Source organism: Rhinolophus ferrumequinum, chromosome 12 (assembly GCF_004115265.2).
Source record: "Rhinolophus ferrumequinum isolate MPI-CBG mRhiFer1 chromosome 12, mRhiFer1_v1.p, whole genome shotgun sequence".
Taxonomy (NCBI): domain Eukaryota; kingdom Metazoa; phylum Chordata; class Mammalia; order Chiroptera; family Rhinolophidae; genus Rhinolophus; species Rhinolophus ferrumequinum.
Window position 1 is genome coordinate 65631151 of NC_046295.1, and position 18972 is coordinate 65650122.

The 18972-nt window shown below is 42.5% G+C and overlaps 1 protein-coding gene across 18 annotated transcripts in view; it reads left to right on the forward strand.

The window, feature by feature from the left end:
- Nucleotides 1-1140: 1140 nt before the first annotated feature.
- ZNF618 (zinc finger protein 618) overlaps nt 1141-18972 on the forward strand; it is a 167117-nt gene continuing 149285 nt past the window's right edge. For all 18 annotated transcript variants that reach the window (XM_033123367.1, XM_033123370.1, XM_033123368.1 and 15 more), the window contains exon 1: nt 1141-1255. In XM_033123367.1, the coding sequence (XP_032979258.1) occupies nt 1223-1255 (33 nt within the window). In that variant the 5' untranslated portion in view covers nt 1141-1222. The remainder of the gene's footprint in view (nt 1256-18972) is intronic.

Consider the following 18972-nt stretch of genomic DNA (forward strand, 5'->3'; position numbering starts at 1 on the left):
GATTCTTCACACTTTTAAGTTTTTAAAAATGATTTTGAGGAGGTCTGAAAAATAAAAAAAACCCTTTAAAACTTCACAAGTCACAGGGAGGCAGTTCCTCAAATTAAAAAAAAAAAAAGATTTTAATTTTAGGGTGTTATATAGAAATATTCTTGTTCATCATTTCACATAGAAACAGTTTCTCAAGTTTTTCTTTTTTAAATGAACTTAATTGGGGGATCTGGCAGGGGGGAATTCCCCTTAACTTGTAACCCCTCTTGTCTTACATAGGGCCATTTCTTCAAACTTTTATTTTTAAAATAAATGTTCTTTAAACATTTTTTTGACTGGTAAATAGAAATCCTCTGTTCATCCCTCATTTCACATAAGTATAAAGCAGCTCCTCAAATATTTACTTGTAAAATCCATCTGATTGGGGGCTAGAAAGAGGCCCCTTAACTAACCCTCTTCTGACATGGGGCCAGTTCTTCAAACTTATATTTTTAGATTCCATTCGATTTTTATGGAGGTGTGGAAGGGCCAATAGGAATATCTTCATCCAACCTTTCGATTCTTCCATAAGGCCAACTCTTCAAACTTTAAAAATTCAATTTGATTTTTTTGGGGGTGGGTGTGTGGGGGGCAAGAGTTCCCATTAACCCCTTGTGTTCCGCTAAGAGGCAGCTCCCCAAACTTTTTTCCCCCAACCTGAAAATGACCTTTCCGAGGGGCTGGAGAACTGGAGGAGAGCAGAAGGGCGCGGGGGGGCGGGCACGGGGGGCGCGGGGCGGACAGGGCGCGGCCCGGGAAAGTTTGGGGGGCGGGTGCGCCGCGGCCCGGGGGCTGGCGGGCGGGCGGGAGCGGCGCGCCCCGGGCCGGCCAGCTTTGTGTGCGGCGCGGAGGCCGGCGGCTCGGAGGCCGAGGCCGAGGCCCGGAGCTCGCGGGCCGCGCGGCGAGGCCGGCCGGGGGGCGGGCAGGGCGACGGGGGGCGGCGGCGGCCCCGCGAGGGGCGGCTCGGCGGCGGCGGCGGCGGCGGCCGGTGCGGGCCGGGGGTGGGGGCGAGGGCCGGGCGCCCCCCCCCGCGCGCCCCCAGCGCCCCCGCCCCCCCGGCCTGAGCGGGGCGGGCGGAGGAGGGAGCGGCGGCGGCGGCGGCGGCGGCGGCGGCGGCGGCATTGTGCGCGCACCAGCAGCCCGGCCCGGGAGGAGCAGGACGCGCTGGGGCCGCCTCCTCCCGCACGGACCCATGAACCAGCCGGGCGGCGCAGCGGCTCCGCAGGTACGACGGGGGGCCAGGGGCATGCACTGCGCGGGGGACCCCGGGGGGCCGGGGCCCCGGGCACTGCGCCACTTCATTGCAAGATTTGCAAAATGCAAAGTGCCTGGGCACATTTGCGGGCTTTTTGTGGGCACAAACGGGAGGGTCGGCGTCTGGAGAGCCCCCCCGGGTGCCGCGGGGTGCGAGGAGGGTGGGGGAGACAAGGGGGTCTTTTCGGACCCCCCACTCAGCGCCCTCACTGTCCCCGGGCTCGGACCGGAGCCCAGAAAACAAAGCGGTGAGAGAACAGAGCAGCCATTTCAGTTTGGACAATTCACATTTTGCAAAAATGCAACCCCTTCCAGCTCTCCCCCCTCCCCCCCAAATTTGCAATTTCCCCCTGACCCTCTCTGCTCTCGGGGTTCCAGATGACCCCCGGGAAGGTCTTTCCCCCCTGGCCCCCCATCTTTGCAACAATCTTTTTTTTTTAGGCCATATTTCCCTTTCTCAATTTTTTTTTTTTCTAATTTTTCTTCAAACGGTAGTTTTTTCCCATTAAAACGACGCCACCTAGAGGATACTATTTTGTAAATAAAAAAAGAAATTAAAATTGAAAAGAAATATTTTTTATTTCTTATTTTTTCAAAAGTTTGCACCATAAGGCAGTGGAGGGGAAAGGGATTCTTTTCCTTTTTGGGGTGAAAATTTTCACTTTGATCTTTCCAGGAGCATGGAGACAATTTCTATTTCTGAAGCCAAATCCAGATAATATGTAAATGAAAATTAAGCTGGAATTTGAATGAATTCAGTTTTTGAAGGGGAGAAAGCAAAAAACCTCCTAATACCAAAGTCAATTTGGCTGCTCAACTAATTTTAGTTTGAGAAAAAAACTAATTGGAATGAGGAAAGGAGGGAAATTGTTGAGTTTTGGGAAAACTGGGAGAATTGGCTTTATGAAGCAATTAGAAATTGTACTTCATTGTAATTTGGAACTTGTTTAGCTCAGCGGGCAAAAAAGACTAATTTCAACATTTGGCAATATTTAAGTTTTTCTATTTCCAGGAAGGAAGGATTTAAAAGAGAAAATAGACCCTAAAATGTTGGCTTTGGACACACCCAGAAATTGTAGGGTTTTTTTTTTTTTTTTAAATTTTACATTTACATTTTACTGCATTTAAATCCCAAGATTCTAAAGAAAAACAAACTGGAAAAGTTAGAGTGAAATCCTCTCTTTTTTTGCCTGTGTTTGTTGGGTTTTGTGTTATTTTGTTTTATTTTGATGGAATAATTAAGACTGTTTTCTGAATTTGTTTTCTGAAAGGTCTGGGTATTTCTTTTTTTGTTGTTGTTTTATTCAGAAAATGTCAGGAACCGTTTTTTGAGAAATACTCAGTGGAAAAAAAATGTAAATTCATTACATTATACAAACTGAGTAGCCCACAGATTTGTAGGAGAGACCGCCATTAAAATAAGATATGCATAATTAACATTATTATGAAAAAACTAACAGTGGATTCACAGAAGCTCATTTTTTATGACATGCAACTGAATCAGTTGATAAAGACAAGGGTTGAGGAATCCTTGGAGGAAGAAAATTTGCCCTTCTCTGTGCTTGCTCACTCTTCCAATTTAAAAAATTTATTATTAAAAAAAATCTAGATTGGTTACAGGCCTCTTTGATTGTGATGTAGGGTTAGTAGTTCATTAACGTTTGGTATTTTTCACAAATTTGATTACTTTAAAAGGGGAAGAAAATCCATTAGCCTTTATCATTTTTTTTTTGGGGGGGGTCTATGTTTGAAAAGAACAAAATTTTACTGACTTAAGAAGGAAAGATAAAAAGGGAAGGACAGAGAGGAGATGAAAATTCCAATTCTTATTCATCTTCCCTAGTGGAACACTTACTTTGCTGAAAAAATGGGGTAAAACACCAATTCAGCTGATTCTAGCATCAAAATTTAATTTTTTTTTTTTGAAGAAAAAAAAATCAAAATACAAACAAAAGCCAAACCCAAAGATACTTGCCTTTGGAACATGAAAGCACATGTGTAAACAGCATTTGATGTTCTTTTTGGCCTTAAAATGAATCAAATGAAGGTGAAACAAAAAAAAAAAAAAAAAAAAAAAAAAATTTTCCCAAAGACTAATATTGAACTGAATTAAAATTTAACAGATGAAATAAAATTTAATACCCAAAGTTGAAGGGTTATTTGTGATGAATTACTATCTGATTGAATTTGCTGGGGATTTTGAACCAAAAAAAAAAAACAAAAAAAGTTCTAATTTTTCTGTCCAAAAGGGGGGAATATTGTTAGCATTTGCCAGGGTGGGTGGGGGGATCTTGGTGGCAGCATGGGTGGGGAGCTCATGGGGTCATACAGGTCTAGGACTGGAAACCCCGTGCCCCTTTCACCATCCACCAGCTGGTCTTGGAAGAAATGGTGGCCCCAGTCCATGGATTTCCAACCCCATTTTGTGGAAATTCAGATTTCTAAGGGGATACGAATTTTGTGAAATATCTTTGACAGTGGCAGAGGTTCGACATTTCCCATCAATCGCCATTGCATTTGGGAGATTTTATTTTTTTAGTAACAAAATCCTTCAGGGCTGACTGGCCACATTCTGACATATTTGGAATGAGCTTTTTTTTTTTAAGTAGCATAATTAAGAAAATTTTTTTCCTGTTGAATTATTTAGGCCGATGCCTAGGACGGTCAAAGAATTTATAATTTCCAAGGGCTCTGGAGGCCTCATGAGACAGTAGGCTTGAGTTTAGCAAGAGATGAAGGAGAGCTGTGCCCTCGGCTGGGGAGGGGGTAGGTGGGCACTCCTACCAGGCATCTGAGAAAAAGTCAGGATTGTAGATAACAGGTTATTTCTGGTGCAAGGAATAAAAATATTGCAGCACGTTCCTTTGTGTGTCCTGGCTCTTCTGACACACAACTCAGATTCCTTCATTCTATTCTGAAATTTTGTTGTGTTGTCTATGTTTTAAAGGGAACCCCTGGCTAGAAATTGAAAATCATTTCTGTTTTGTAGACCTGTTTTTCCATTAAAAAAAAAAATTGTTTATTCTGATCATGTTTGTTGTAAAGGAAATAGAGGTGCATGATGGTACTGTTGGGGGTGGGGTCAGTTTTCTTTTGTTTCTATTGGCGTCTCTCAGGATTGAGATCTGACCTGGGCCTTGCCTCTCTCACCTACTATTTTAGATGGAAGTGTGACCAGAAATGGATATACGAGCTAATTTTTATTAGCCTGTGTCTGCTCACCACACTCTCTTATAATATTGGGCAAAAAATCTGGCAAATTGGACTTGAGGGGTGGTAATTTGATGATGGGCTGAGTTATTTTGGTGAAAGATCATTTATACTCAGTTTCACAGTGGAGACTCTTATTACTTAATGTTTTGCTTTTCTGCCTAAGGAGTTTTTTTTTTCTAATAAGGTTTGAAATTTCAAGGGCCTGCTTTATAGCTTGACTTTGGACCAAGCAAGGAAAAAGGGTTTGCTTATACTTTAGCCCTGCACAGAGGTGAACTTGAACAAGGCCTCTTGCTTTTGCAGAAGGAAAGCAACAAAGATGGCTGGTCAGTGGAAGGCTGACCTCTCCCTGGTCCTAGAAAATAAACAGCTAATGGTTTGTTTCATTTCAGAGACAGAGCTTAAAACTCCTCCATTGTCAGATACAATTCCCCCCTCCACCTTTGACCCAGCTCTTGGCATGCTGCTTCCTGTGACCTCAGAATCCTCATGTCTTCTTGGTGGGGTGATAAGAGCTTCCTTGCTGTGTTCCACTGGGTGTATAGGCTGACTTTTCGTGGTCGTGGTGAAATTTTGAATTTCCCCCATGTTTTTGTAATGTTTTGTCTCACTTGTGTCTCCTCCTTACTGATGTAAAGTGATGTAGATTTGTGGGTACCCAGGAATCCTAGCTTTGCCACAGTCTTGCAGTATGACCTTGGACAAATCACTTTTTCCTTCGGAGATTCAGTTTTTGCGTTTGTGAAATGAGAGCTTTCAATCAGAACAGGGATAATAATAAATAGGTTTCATCCCTGATTCTGACTCTAGGTGATTGGCTGTTGCTGCCTGGATCATTGTGTTGAGAAGGATTCTGAGGCCACATCCATATACCCATATTCTGGAGAGAGGGATGCAGTGGTCAAATAGTAGTGTCAGTCACAGAATGGCGGTTGTGCCTCTTATTTACCAAAGCCAGGCTAGGCTGTGTCATGACCCATTAGTGGGTTGTAAAATCAATTTAGTGGATGACAATCAGAATTAAAAAAAGAATAGAATAGAATACAGGGGAACACAAAACAGCAGAGGCATAACACAGCATTGCAGGTAAGTGTTGTCTCATGAAACTTTCATTTATATTTGCTAATGTATGTGCATGATAAGAAATGGAATTCCTACTGTGAATCATGGTTAAAGAGTTTCAGAGGTACTGGACTAGATGATCCACAATGATGCTGCAAGTACACTTTACTGCTTCTACTTTATTTTCTCACTTATTATCCTAGTTGACTTTTACGGGAACCCTGTGGAGTAGGTGTCCTGTGCCACATGTTTGTCCCCTGGTTGAGCCTGCCTTAAGGGCCACCTGTGAAGAAGCTTTAGCTGTGTCGTGGTTAGGCTCCTACCCCAGTTTGTTGCCCTTGGATGAGACGTACAGGACAGGTGTTAGAGGGAAGGCCACATCTTTGCCAGGTTTTAGTGCTGGAAAGGAGATTTCAAGTAACACTGAATCCCTGTCTTGGTGGGAGGGAGAGCTGTCAGTTACTTTTATTTCTCACTTTTACTTCAAATTGCCAGAGGAGTTTTTCTGCAGTTAGAGAGTTCATGTTTATGCTGTATTTAAAATTTAATTAGACTCTGTGTAAGTGTCTATATTTTTTGTGTGTATGCACTTCCTAAACACTCCAGAATTGCTGTGTTGGTCTCTTCATCTTTTAAATGTGTCAGACCAGTGCTGTCCAATAGAAATATAATTTGGGCCACAAATGTGAACCACATGTAATTTTCAATTTTCTAGTAATGCTTTTAAAAAAAGTAAAAAGAAACAGATGAAATTAATTTTAATAATATAGTTTATTTAACCCAATATATCCACAATATTATCATTTCAGTATGTCATTAATATAAAAATTATTGATGTGATATTTTACATTCTTTCTTTGGAGGGTAAGTCCTTTCTGATTAGCCACACTTCATGTGCTCAGTAGCCACGTATGGCTAGTGGCTTCTGTATCGGACAGCACAGGGCCAGACCAGTGTTCTGTTAGTTGTTGTTACTGGGTGGCCTCAGAAGTTTAGCGACCCATCTTTTAAAGTTCTCGGTTTTGTTGGTGCGGCATCCTTCCTGAGCCCTATCTGCTCGGAGGCATTCTAGCCGATAGTGGTGAAGAGTTCCATCCATTTAGCCTCTCTGGCTAACGTGGTCCATACCTCCCTTTTATTTGTCCCAAAGCAGTCTTCTGCCAGGATTATGCCAGAGTGCTGTAGTTGAAAATGACAAATGATGGCTAGAAACTCCAGTATGTGTGCCACTGAAGTTGAAAAATACAAGTGCGGAGGCACTTAGTTGTAGGAGGTGGGTTTGAAATAAAGCATGCCTGAAAGTATGAAGATGTAAGAAGACAACAGGTGGGTAGGGTTAGGGTTGGCATCTAAGGGGAGGGACGAGAGGGGGCAAAGATGGTCAGTTGGTGAAATCGTTTCTGACCTGAACATGGAATCACCAGGAAATTCCCCCAGGGTAGGACTTAGGTTAGAAGCATAGCAATTTTCTGACATCTACCCAGTGGGTGAAATGGAAAGCTGGATTTGAGGTCAACCAGACCGGAGTTTGAAATCCAACCTCATGTCACGTTTAGCTTTGTATTACTTTGGGAAAGTTAACTTCTGGTTTTGGAACCACAGCTTCTGCATCTGGAAAAACGGGGTGGGCGTGGGGTGTCATAGTCTTGACCTGGAAGGTTTGTTTTACGGTTAAATGAAGTAGCAGATGTGCAAACACCCAGCCAGTCCTTAGAAAGTGATCCTTGGAAGGTGGTCAACACTTGTTAGTTCTCTTGACCCAGTGGCTAGTAGGTCTCCATTTTGGAAGATTGAGCCCCAACAACAACAGCTTTGGTAGTTCTAGAAACTTGGCGGCTTACCTTGAATAGGCAGAGTTAGGTAACAACAGAAAAGGTACATTTTTTTTGGTTGCTTTAAGACAGACCAGGGTGAGACATCTCCTGCGTCTTACACGTCTGACTTGTCAACAGTGTTCTTCTCAGTGCTTTCATTCCAGGGATGCTCTAACTCCTCCAAATAGTTCTGGATTTGTTTCAAAGCCTGTGGCACAGTGTTTAAAAGCGATAAATCTTAATCCCGATAAACTGTGTACCTTTGAGCTTCTGCTCACACTGGGCCTCCTGTCTCTCGCGCCCTTTCCCTCATTCGTCTCTGCTCTATGAGAAATCAGACCCCCTCGAGACCACCAGCACGTCCTCTTCTGAGGAGTGTCCCCAGGTAGAGTTCAGCTCTGCCCACCCTGCAGTACTTCCCAAGTGCTGTGGACCCACAGATGAGAGTTGGTTGGTTGCATCTCTGTTTCTCCAGCCAGCTTGTGAGGTCCTTGAGGGTACAGATCATGGGCTGTTCATTTTAGGGTCTGGCACAGAACAGCAGCTCAATACATATTTGATAAGTTAATTGGATTTTTGGAAATAGCTCAGATCACTCGGATTTGAGTCTAGTGAAGAGTAGGTGACTACTTTGGGTTTGGCTGTTTGGTCAAAACCAGTGTTTGATTAGGGAGCCATAAGCTCATTTTCTTAGAGCTGGCTCTGAAGCCATGCTCCCCATTGGGATGACAAAGCAGAAGGGGCTCCTTGGCTGGGGATAATGCTTCTTTGACTTTACATGTCTTGGGGAAGTTTTAAAAAGTTCCCAACCCCTTCACGCTGTTGTATAAATTATTTCTTTAAAATGGCTGGGGGGTAGAGGGGTCATCTAGGGCCATCATCCGGGCGGCTGATGCAGGTATGGTGAATGGGACTCAGCATTTCTGAGTAGGTGGAAATGGGGAAGCCTCAGGATGGAAGGGGCTCGACATTACCCTGTGTTTGCTCTAGGTGCTGGTCTGCTTGGCCACAGGCCCGGAACTGGACATCAGGGGGCTGTTTGCAGAACACTGGGACACATGGGCCCCTTAAATATGAAGTAACTAAATGTGTGATTTGCTGTCCAACCAGACCCCATCTTTGGTTGGATTCTGGTTTGCAGACGCCAAAGAGTCGAGGAAAGTACAGAGGTACCTCAGTTTTCGAATGTCTCCGTTGACGAACATTTTGGTTTACGAACGCCATAAATTTTATGGATCTATGGTATCATTAAATAGTAAAATTCATACTGAATTTGCAGTTTTAGGGGTTGATTTTAAAGGTCTGGAACGGATTAATCCATTTTGCATTACTTTCTTTGGGGAAACCGTGCCTTGGTTTTCTAACGTTTCAGAACTCGAACGGTCTTCGGGAACGGATTACGTTAAAAAACCAAGGTACCACTGTATATGGGAAAAAAGAGACTATTCTGTTTATTTGCTTAATCTTTTTTCTGTAAGTTTTATAAAACACTGCCATTTTTAACACTTTTATGTATGGTCCATCTCAGTATCCCAGTTTGAGGTAGACCGTATTTCCTCAATGTCACGTTCCCACATTTTCATATTTCTGAAATTGGGATATGGGTTACAATAGATGTGCTCTGTTAGCACAGTTTCTCCCTCTTATTTTTTTCCTCTCAAAAAGCACTTACAAAATCAATGGTGTATCTTAACAGTCTAGAGCATCTTGGAATTGAGGAATAGAATGTCATATTCCTGGTGGGGTGGATTGTGACATTAGGGATTCCCAGTTATGCTTGACTTCTCCACCTGTGCAGTGAGGTAGGACTTCACCTTGGGAAGAAGCTTCTGGAGCTCTGAGTTAGCACACCTTTCCTTTCATAACTTTGCTTCTCTAAAAGGCGTAATTAGCCAGCGGGAGGGAAGTGAAGCCTGGTGAACAGTGGTCCTTCTGTACAGCCACATGGATGAGCTGTCCTGCCAATGGCAGAACACCAGTTCGACATTTCCAAGGATAGAATGAATAGATTGAAGTTTGAGGGACAAGGCTTGGCTCTCCTCTCTGCTCTACTACTTAATCATTTTGTGATCTTTGCCAAAGTACTTCATTTCTCTGCACTTTGTTTTCTTTATCTGTAAAGTGGGGATATTGATGATGAAGATGAAGATGAAGATGAGGATGATACGTGTGGCACAGGGTTCTTATAAAAAGTTGTGAGAGGTGTGATAAAAAAGGCTTTGTAAAGGGCAAAGTGTTTTTCACTTACAGTATGCTATTTGTACATCATCTAGTCCCGGGATAGTAAATAAGTAACGTACACGCCACCACGCCCCATTTCCAGTCCTGTGGCAGACATTGCTAATGGATCATGCCAGTCTTTTCCATTGAGTCTGGCCAGTGGCCTCAGAGTCGTCCTTAGTTTGATGCTACCAGTCAGTTGGGTTTAGCATGGGACATGAAGCCGATTTGTCATCCTTGATGGAGTGCCTCTCTTTCTCTCAAGTGAGGTGGAGCTACATGTCCAACACCTAACTCAATAGGCAGAGGCGGAACTTCAAGCCTCAGATTTCTTAACTCCTCAACCAATGTTTTTCCTACTATTTGCACATACAGTGTGTCAGGAGGAATTAAAGTTAGTTTGGTCTTGAGAAATAGAGGCTCCTGACTCCTCCCTTCCCTGTTATAATTAGATACCCTCGGGGTTGTCATCAAAGCAGGGCTGGACGTCCTGCTTCTCTGATTCTAGCGTGTTCAGGTTTCAAAGGGGAGATGCTGGTGGCTGGGCCACTGGGCCGGGTGGTGTCCCTCTCTCTCTCTGATAGTACAGATGACATGGCAGAGGGGCAAGGCAGGCCCTGGGGTTCCTGGATGCTGACCTGGGTGTGCGACCAGTTTGCTGTTTACACACTGTGTGACCACAGATGAGTGTCCCAGTCTTTCAGAATCCTCACGTCTACATCTGGGAAATGGGATGGAAATCCTTCACAGGACTGGAATAACATAGTGGAACATGCTTTTTAAATTGAGGCCCTACATATGTGTTACTTTTTAAATACGTGTTAATTTTTATAACTAGCACTAATCACTAATTATTAGTGCCCTGTTGGGTAAATTGTGTAAACCCAGAGTCACAGGTGGGTACCCACAAGGTGAATTGGTCTCTTGTTTTATTTCATTTTATTTTACTTGCCAGTCAAAGGTTCAAAAAGTTTGGAATTTTTAGGCCTCTGGTACGGTATGTGCTTTCCTGTTTGAGTCAATTCCCACTCTCCTGCCATTTCAATCATGTATGTGACCTGCCTAGCTCTGGGAGGTACTGCATCTGGGCCCACTGACATAGCCTCTGTTTATCCATTAAGCAGGAGAACAGTCCACTCCTATACCCCTCACGGGCTTCCTGCAAGCATCACGTAAAGGACTCAGAAGTGCTTCATAAACAGCGAAGGACTGGAGAAACATGTTGACGACAGTTCCTTTCTTTGCTTAAAAAGGAAAGGACGGAGGCCGAGGTGAAGATGGTATTGAGTCGACAGAAAAGTGATGTAAATATTTTGGCTGACAAAGCAGAAGGAGGCTTCATATATAAGAGAATAAATGGAGTCAGGTGGTGCTCGGCTTCCCAGTCTGCCATAGGACACATAGGAAAACCACTTTTTAATGAAGTGAGCTCTGTGTCAGGGATGGAAGTTTTGATTCCCAGAGGCCAGCCCTGGTCCTGGGTTGTGGGTGTGTGGGGGGTGCCCAGGAAGAAAAGAAACCTAATCTCTTTCCCATGGGTGGAAATGCAAAGCGAAGGAGGCCCTAGTGTCCCTTGGCCAGCCCCTGGCTTGCTGGTAACATTCAAAGTCAGTTGCTGTTTTGGCCAATTTACTGGATACCGTTATTGTCCAAGATAGCATGCCTGAGGGCCGATCCGTTCTACCTGTCAGCTTTGAGCCTCTGCCAGACAAATCCTCACCAGCCCCAACATTACTGTAGAGACTTAGGATGGGAATTTTCTTCTGGTGATATTTTGCAGAGAATTTGCTGTTTGTTTTATTTTGGGCTTAGAGTTTTGCAAGCCAAGTGGACATAGCCAGGGCACTTGGAATACCCAGAGAGAAGAGATGAAGACATTATTGGATGCTGGAGATTTTTTTTTTTTTTTAATTTCATCAACTGGGAAAAATAACAATAAAAATTTAAGTGTGTTTATGTGGGTGTATGCTGGAAAAGCAGAAAGTGAAACTGATCTGAAATAAAACTGAAACTGGCCTGTAATGAAGCCCCAGGGAAGAGAAACTTCCCTGGGGTGCTACTAGCTTGAGGTGGAATTTGTTGTGAGACTAGTCGTTTTGAATCAGAGGAGTCTAGAGCTAAAAAAGGTAAATAGAGATTATCTAAACTTGTGTCAGCCAATATGCATTGGTAACCACTACCCTCATGTGGCTGTTGAGCAGCTGAACTGTGGCCAGCCTGAATGGAGAGGCACTGTAAGTGGAAAATCCACACTGGTGTTTACAGACTTAGTAGGAAAAAAAGACTGTAAAAGATTTCAGTAGTAATTTTTAATATGTTTATAAGTTGAAATGATAACATTTAATATATTGGGTTAGATAAGATACATTATTAAAATTAATTTCACTTATTTAAAATTTTTTTTTTTAACAGTGTGGCTACTAGACATTTGAAATTACCTAATGTGGCTTGTGTTGTTTCTGTTGGACAGTGTGGATCTAAGCCAACCTGTTCCCCCTCAGAGAGGTGGAGTGGCTTGCTCAGAGAGCACAGCAGTTCTGTCAGGTAACTGGACAGACCGCAAGACTCAAGAGTTTGGGATTGAGAAGGGCCGGTGACGTAATGGTGTAGGCATCAGCATAACCATGTGCTTAAAATGGAGAGGTAATAGGAATTTATGAGACACACACACAGAAAGAGACAGAGGGAGCCGGGGGGAGGAGCGGGGAGAGAGAGAGATTGAGATTAGTAATTCAACGGGAAAAATTAAGCTGTTTCACACTTTGCTTATTCATCTCCCTAAACATTAATTAAACACTTACGAAGGAAAGAAAAAATAAATCTAACAAGGCAGGCAAAAACTGAAAGATTTCTCTGCTTGCCAAAAAATTCTGAAGTCTATTTTTCCCAAAGTCTTTGGGTTTTAACTGGGGTCTTTCTGAATGAGAGTGCAGGGCTGGTGTGGGCATAGAAACCCAGGTCACAATTAGAAGCTATTGATTTGGGGCCCTGGGGACCTAGAAGCCATTCTCTTGCTAAGTCGTGTCTGTTCTCTGTAATGATTTGGGAAGCAAGGCTTCTAGAAGACCCAGAGGGCGTATTGCCATAGTGGACAGAGCTGGCAGCATGGGGAGGTCATGTAGCAACCCTGACCTCCAGCCTGGTACAGAGACTGGAGAGGGGTGACGAGCCCCAGGGGGAGCAGCGAAGTTGACTCGAACCCAGGTCTTTTAACTTTCCAGCTCAGTTCTCCTGTTGTTAGTGTTTTGAAAGGAGTTTGAGCTATGTGTTGGAAATTCAACCTTACAAATTTTTGTTTTTTAATCAGGAACTGTTTCTGTCAAAAGGCTGAAGTTCAGCGTTATTTATCGCACTTGATTTCTGCCAAATAGAATTTTTCTGCCTTGAACTCTAATTATTACCCATTTGCCAAGTGCTTATTATATGCCAGGCACTGGGCTAACCATTTAACATCTATTATCTCATTTAATACAATCACTCTGGAGAGTAGGGATTTTTTTTTTTTTTAAATAGGGAATTGAGATTTACAGGTGAAAGGAATTGCCCAAGACTACACAGCTGGTAAGTGGCTTCAAGTTTAGATGGTCACCAAAAATCAGGCTTGCCACAGCCCTTTGAGGTGTGGAGTCTTCCCATTCCTGTTTTACAGTTGAGGAAGGTGAAATAACTTACCCAAGGTGTGGAGTTGGTAATTAAGTTGGGATTTGAACCCGGGTCCTTTAGATGCTCTGCCCATGCCTTCATGGGGTTGTACTGAACCATGGTGTCTTGGGAAGTTGCCCACCCCACTCCGTGGGGCCTGGGTCCAGGCTCCCGGGCTCCCATTCCCTAGCTCCCGGTTTGCCTCTGCAGACCAGTGGGTTGTGTGTTTCATGCGCACCAGAGCCTTTAATACCACGTTTGAAAACAGTTGCAGAAGGTTTGCTGTAATTAATTACATTTGACATACTTGGAATCAGGACCTCCTGGATTTAGAATGCAAATTTATGCCCAGACAGATGTAAGGTATATTTGGAGCCAAGAGCTCTGGCACGGCCCCGCCAGGGCCTGCATCGGTGCCTGCTGCCCTGGTGGGACTATCGTCATGGGCAGTGAGTGGTGGAGGCAGGACTCAAACTCGGGGATACCTGGAGCCCACAGGCTATTGGAGGAGAAATAGCCCTGGTCTCTAGTGTCAGCCTGCTTCTGACTCAATCATGGTCTGGAGTAATTTCTTTTCCCTCGTTGGGCCTCAGTTTCTCCTACTAGAGAACAAGGTCTTGGACTACATGGTCTCAGAAAGCATATGCTAGGGGCCGGCCCCGTGGCTCAGGCGGTTAGAGCTCCATGCTCCTAACTCCGAAGGCTGCTGGTTCGATTCCCACATGGGTCAGTGGGCTCTCAACCACAAGGTTGCCAGTTTGACTCTTTGAGTCCCGCAAGGGATGGTGGGCTCCACCCCCTGCAACTAAGATTGAACATGGTACCTTGAGCTGAGCTGCTGCTGAGCTCCTGGATGGCTCAGTTGGTTGGAGCGCACCTTCTCAACCACAAAGTTGCCGGTTTCGACTCCCACAAGGGATGGTGGGCTGCGCCCCCTGCAACTAGAAAACGGCAACTGGACCTGGAGCTGAGCTGCACCCTCCACAACTAAGACTGAAAGGACAACAACTTGACCTGGAAAAAAGTCCTGGAAGTACACACTGTTCCCCAATAAAGTCCTGTTCCCCTTCCCCAATAAAAGCTTAAAACAAAAGAAAAAGAAAGCATGTGCTATTAGTTTGTTCAGGGGCAGGAGGGCAATTAATCAGAGAGTTGGAGCTTGGAGGGCCAGCTTTTAGAGATACTAGGTATGAACAGCTAAGGTGAGAAAGGCTTTGGAATAGGAAGGTAGCAGGAGGCGATTGGAAGAGACAAGAGGTGTACAAGGCTTGACATTAGCGCCAGATGTTGCAGATTTCCAGGGCTCCTCACAGAGACGTCATCCATTCAGCATCATTCCGTCTTCCCACCCACATATTCTCATCTCACCATCTGTGTTAGGTTATCTATTGCTGTGTGTGACAGATCACCCCAAAACTTAGTGGCTCAAGACAACAGTAATTATTTATTGTCTCTCATGGTGTCAGTGGGTCAGGAATTTGGGAATAGCTCGTTTGGTTGATCTGGTTTAGGGTCTCTCTCTAGTTGAGGTCCTATAGTGGCTGGGGCTGGGGTCATCTTCAAAGTCTTCTCGACTCTCATATTCGGTGCCAGGGCTTGGGAGACTTGAAGAGCTGGAGATCTGTCTATCTAATCTATCTGTCATCTCCGTGTGGTCTCTCCAGTACAGAGGCTTAATATATGGCCTAACTTTTATATTGAGTCTTTAGGCTCCGAAATGCATATTCTTTAAGAGAGACAGAGTCAAGCATGACTTAGTGTTAGAAGTAATGCAGCATAACTTTCATCTCAGTCTGTTGGTTGAGGCAGTTGCAATGATGTGCCCCAGCTCTCTATGGAGTTGTGTCAGTATCCCACTGAACACGTGAGATGGGATATATATTGATGTAGTCAAATTTGGAAAATACAGGCTGCCATGCCATCTGTCTACCCATCAGTCAGTTTGTCTAGCTATTCACCTATCCAGCCTTTTCTCTACCCATCCACCCATTTCATCTTTGCATCCTTTAGATATCTGTCCTTCCATATGACTGTTCGTCCGTCCATCCCACTCATCTATCCCATTCAATCACCTGACACACTTTGCGTACCTAGTAAGTGCCAGGTATAGTTCAGTGCTTTTAATAATGAGCTCAAGTGGGAGAATGAGACTAATATTTATTAAGAACCTACTCAGTATTAGTCTCTTTATCCTCAAAATAATTGCATAACGTACGTCATTATTTCTGTTTTGCAGGTGAGAAATCCAGGGCACAAAAAAGCTAAATAACTGCCCATGGTCATTCAGTTAATTAGTGTCAGAGCCAGAACTGCAACTCAGGACTGCTGACCACACTGTCTCAGTCTGTCTCCATACTGGTTTCTGAGTGTGAAATGGCTGTCCAAGAGTTAGTTCTCCATGCCTATTTTTTTTTTTTCAGAGTGGAAATCAGTTCTTTTTTTTTTCTTCTGATTATAAAAATAATACGTTCATTACAAAAACTTTAAAGCAGTACAGAAGAATATGATTATCCTCTAAAAAAAAATACCCAAATCCTACCACTAAGAGATAAGCACTGTTTACATGTTCATGAACATTATTTATTCAACTTACCTCTCTGCATACTTAAATATATATGGTTACGGTTTAATACAAATGGGATTATATTCTATGTGCTCGTCTGTAACTTTTTTTCTTTTTAAATTCATGGATATCTTTATCAGTAAATGGAGACCTTTATTATCACGTTATGAACTATATTGTATTTCTATTGTATATATGCTCCAAAATTCAGTACCCTACTGGGCTTTGGTTATTTCTAATCTTTTTACATGTGACATTTCTCACTTGTATGCTAATCTCCTTAGCATCACTCTCTGGAAGGCTGAGTGCTGAATTACGGCGTATTCACGTTCCACAGGTGGTATAGGTTACATTTCTACTAGGAGATTGCCAGTGCCCATTTTACACGTTGTAGTCATTACCTTGTATTGCCAGTGTTTTTAATCTTTGATGTCCTGGATGGTCAAATTAATGAGGTCAGATATCTGTTGGTATATTTTTATTAGCCATTTACATTTCTTCTTTTGTGAATTGCCTGTTCAAGCATTTTGCCCATTTTTCTCTTGGGGTATTTGTCTTTTCCTTTATTATTATTTTTAAAAAGCTCTTTGGATTTTAGAGATACTGACTCTTTGTTATTTAGGTCCCAACTATTTCCCCCCTAGACTTATTTTTTTTAACCTTGTTAATGTTATTTAGTGGTGGTGGTGGTGAAATGAAAGGTGTACATTTTTGTGTTTTGGGTTCTGTTTATAGTTTTTTTTTAGTGTCAGTCTTAAAAAGATTTCTCCACATTAAGAATTTATAGGGAAAAGGCAGCCTACAGAATTGGAGAAAATGTTTGCAAATCATATAACTGATAATGGGTTCATTTCCAGAATATATAAAGAAATCCCGCAACTCAACAATACATAGCAAAATAAGCTGATTAAAAAACGTGGGCAAAATACTTGAATAGATATTTCTCTGTACAGATGACCAACAAGCACATGAAAGATGCTCAACATCACTAATTATTAGAGAAATGCAATTTGAAACCACGATGAGTTATCACCTCACCCATTAAGGTGACCACTATCAAAAAAAACAAAGTAAGTGTTGGTGAGGATGTGGAGAAGTTAGAACCCTTGTGTATGTACTGTTGGAGCAGCTGTTGTGGAAAACAGTATGGCAGTCCCTCAAAAAATTAAAAATAGACTTACCATATGATCTGGCATTCCTACTTCTGGGTATATACCTAAAAGAATTTAAAGCAGGATCTCAAAAAGATATTTGTACACTCACATTCATTGCAGCATTATTCACAATAGCCAGGAGATGGAAGTAACTGTCCATTAATGAATGAATGGATAAATTGTGGTAATACATAAAATGGAATATTATTCAGCCTTAAAAAAAGAAGGAAATCCTGTTACATGCTACAATATGGAAAAACCTGAGGACATTGTGCTAAGTCAAATTAAGCCAGTCACAGAAAAACAAATGCTGCATGATTCCCCTCCTACGAGGTACCTAGAGTAGTTTGACTCACAGAAACAGAAAGTAGAATGGTGGTTGACGGGAATGGGGAAATGGGAAGATGTTGTTCGGTGGGTATAACGTTTCAGTTTTGCTAGATGAGAAAGTTCTAGAGATGTGTTGCACAACACTGGGAATGTACTTTGCACTACCAAACCATACACTTAAAATGGTTAAGATGGTAAAAACAGAAGTTAAACATTTATGTAACCTAACAAATCAACAGTTTGTCTTCTAGGAACATACAGAGTCCTCCTTTATTTGTGGGGGATACCAAGACCCCCCACCCCACCCCAATGGATGCCCAAGACCCCTCTCTAACTATGTTTTTTCCTATGCGTGCAAACTTTTCACCTAAAGGAAGCTCTTTACGGCTTCTCTTTGGCATCTCCAAATTGCCAGCATCACTACTCTTGCACTTTGAGACCATTTTGAACAAATATAAGGGTGACTTGAACACAAGCACTGAGATGCCACAGCAGTCGATATGATAACAGACGGCTACTCAGTGACTGGCGGGCGGCTAGCGTATAGAGAGAGCGTGGCTATGCTGGACAGAGGGATGATTCAACGTCATCCCTTTGTCCGCTCCCAGGATGGAGCGGAATGCTGTCAGACTGTGGAGAGCTCGTCATGCTATATACTTAGAACGGCACACGGTTTAAAACTTATGAGTTGTTTATTTCTAGAATTTTCCATTTAATATTTTCTGCTGTGGTTGACTGTGCGTAATTGAAACTGAAACTGCGGATAAGGGGTTCTACTGTACACTCAGGAAATACTTGTGCCTGTATACCATGTGAGATGTGTATGAGAACTCATAATAGAAATGTTTATATATTAAGTACCTGGGAACAAAACAAAGAATTTATGTAAATATTCATTCTTATTTCATCTATTGTTTTGTATAGGTTTATTTTCCCTATATTTAAGTTGTTCCTCTATCTGGAATGTATTTGCTTTAGAGGAGGGACAGAGGAATCAGGCTCTATTTTTTTTCCAAATGCTGAGCTACTTGCTGTGACACCAAAATTGAATGATCCATCTTTAACTCCTTGAAATGCCATCTTCATCTTAGGTTAAATTTCCATATACTTAGGTCTATTTCTAGACTCTGTTATGTTCTCTGGGGGTATAGGTATAACACTGTTTTAATTTGATCGCTTTAACATAAACTTTAACACTAGAATCATGTCTTAACTCTTTCATTGCATTAATTGAGTTCAAGTTTTTTTTCCCCAAAATGTGTCAAAAATCCACAAAAAACAAAAATTGATATTTTGACTATTTTATGCATTTAATAACATTTTGAGCTGCTTTGTACATAAATGACATTTTTATTTTAAACTTTTGTTATATGGTAACAAATTTACCATTATATTGAATTTTAGCAAAAAATACTCAAAACATGCTAAGTGGCATCAATTAGATTTAAGTATAGATAAATTAGAATCTAATGGCATTGATGACATAAACAATTTATTACAAAATGTTACACAGTATGGCATACAAAACATCTTTGTTGTTGATAGTGCAAGCCACAGGAAAACATATCCCAACGTCGCAGCAAAAGAGAACAGGCGTATAAAGTAGCATATAAATTGCCATGTGCGGTGCTCACCAAGTTGGGGCAGTTTTCTGGTGGGCTCCTTCATCGGACAGACTCCTTGTTACTCA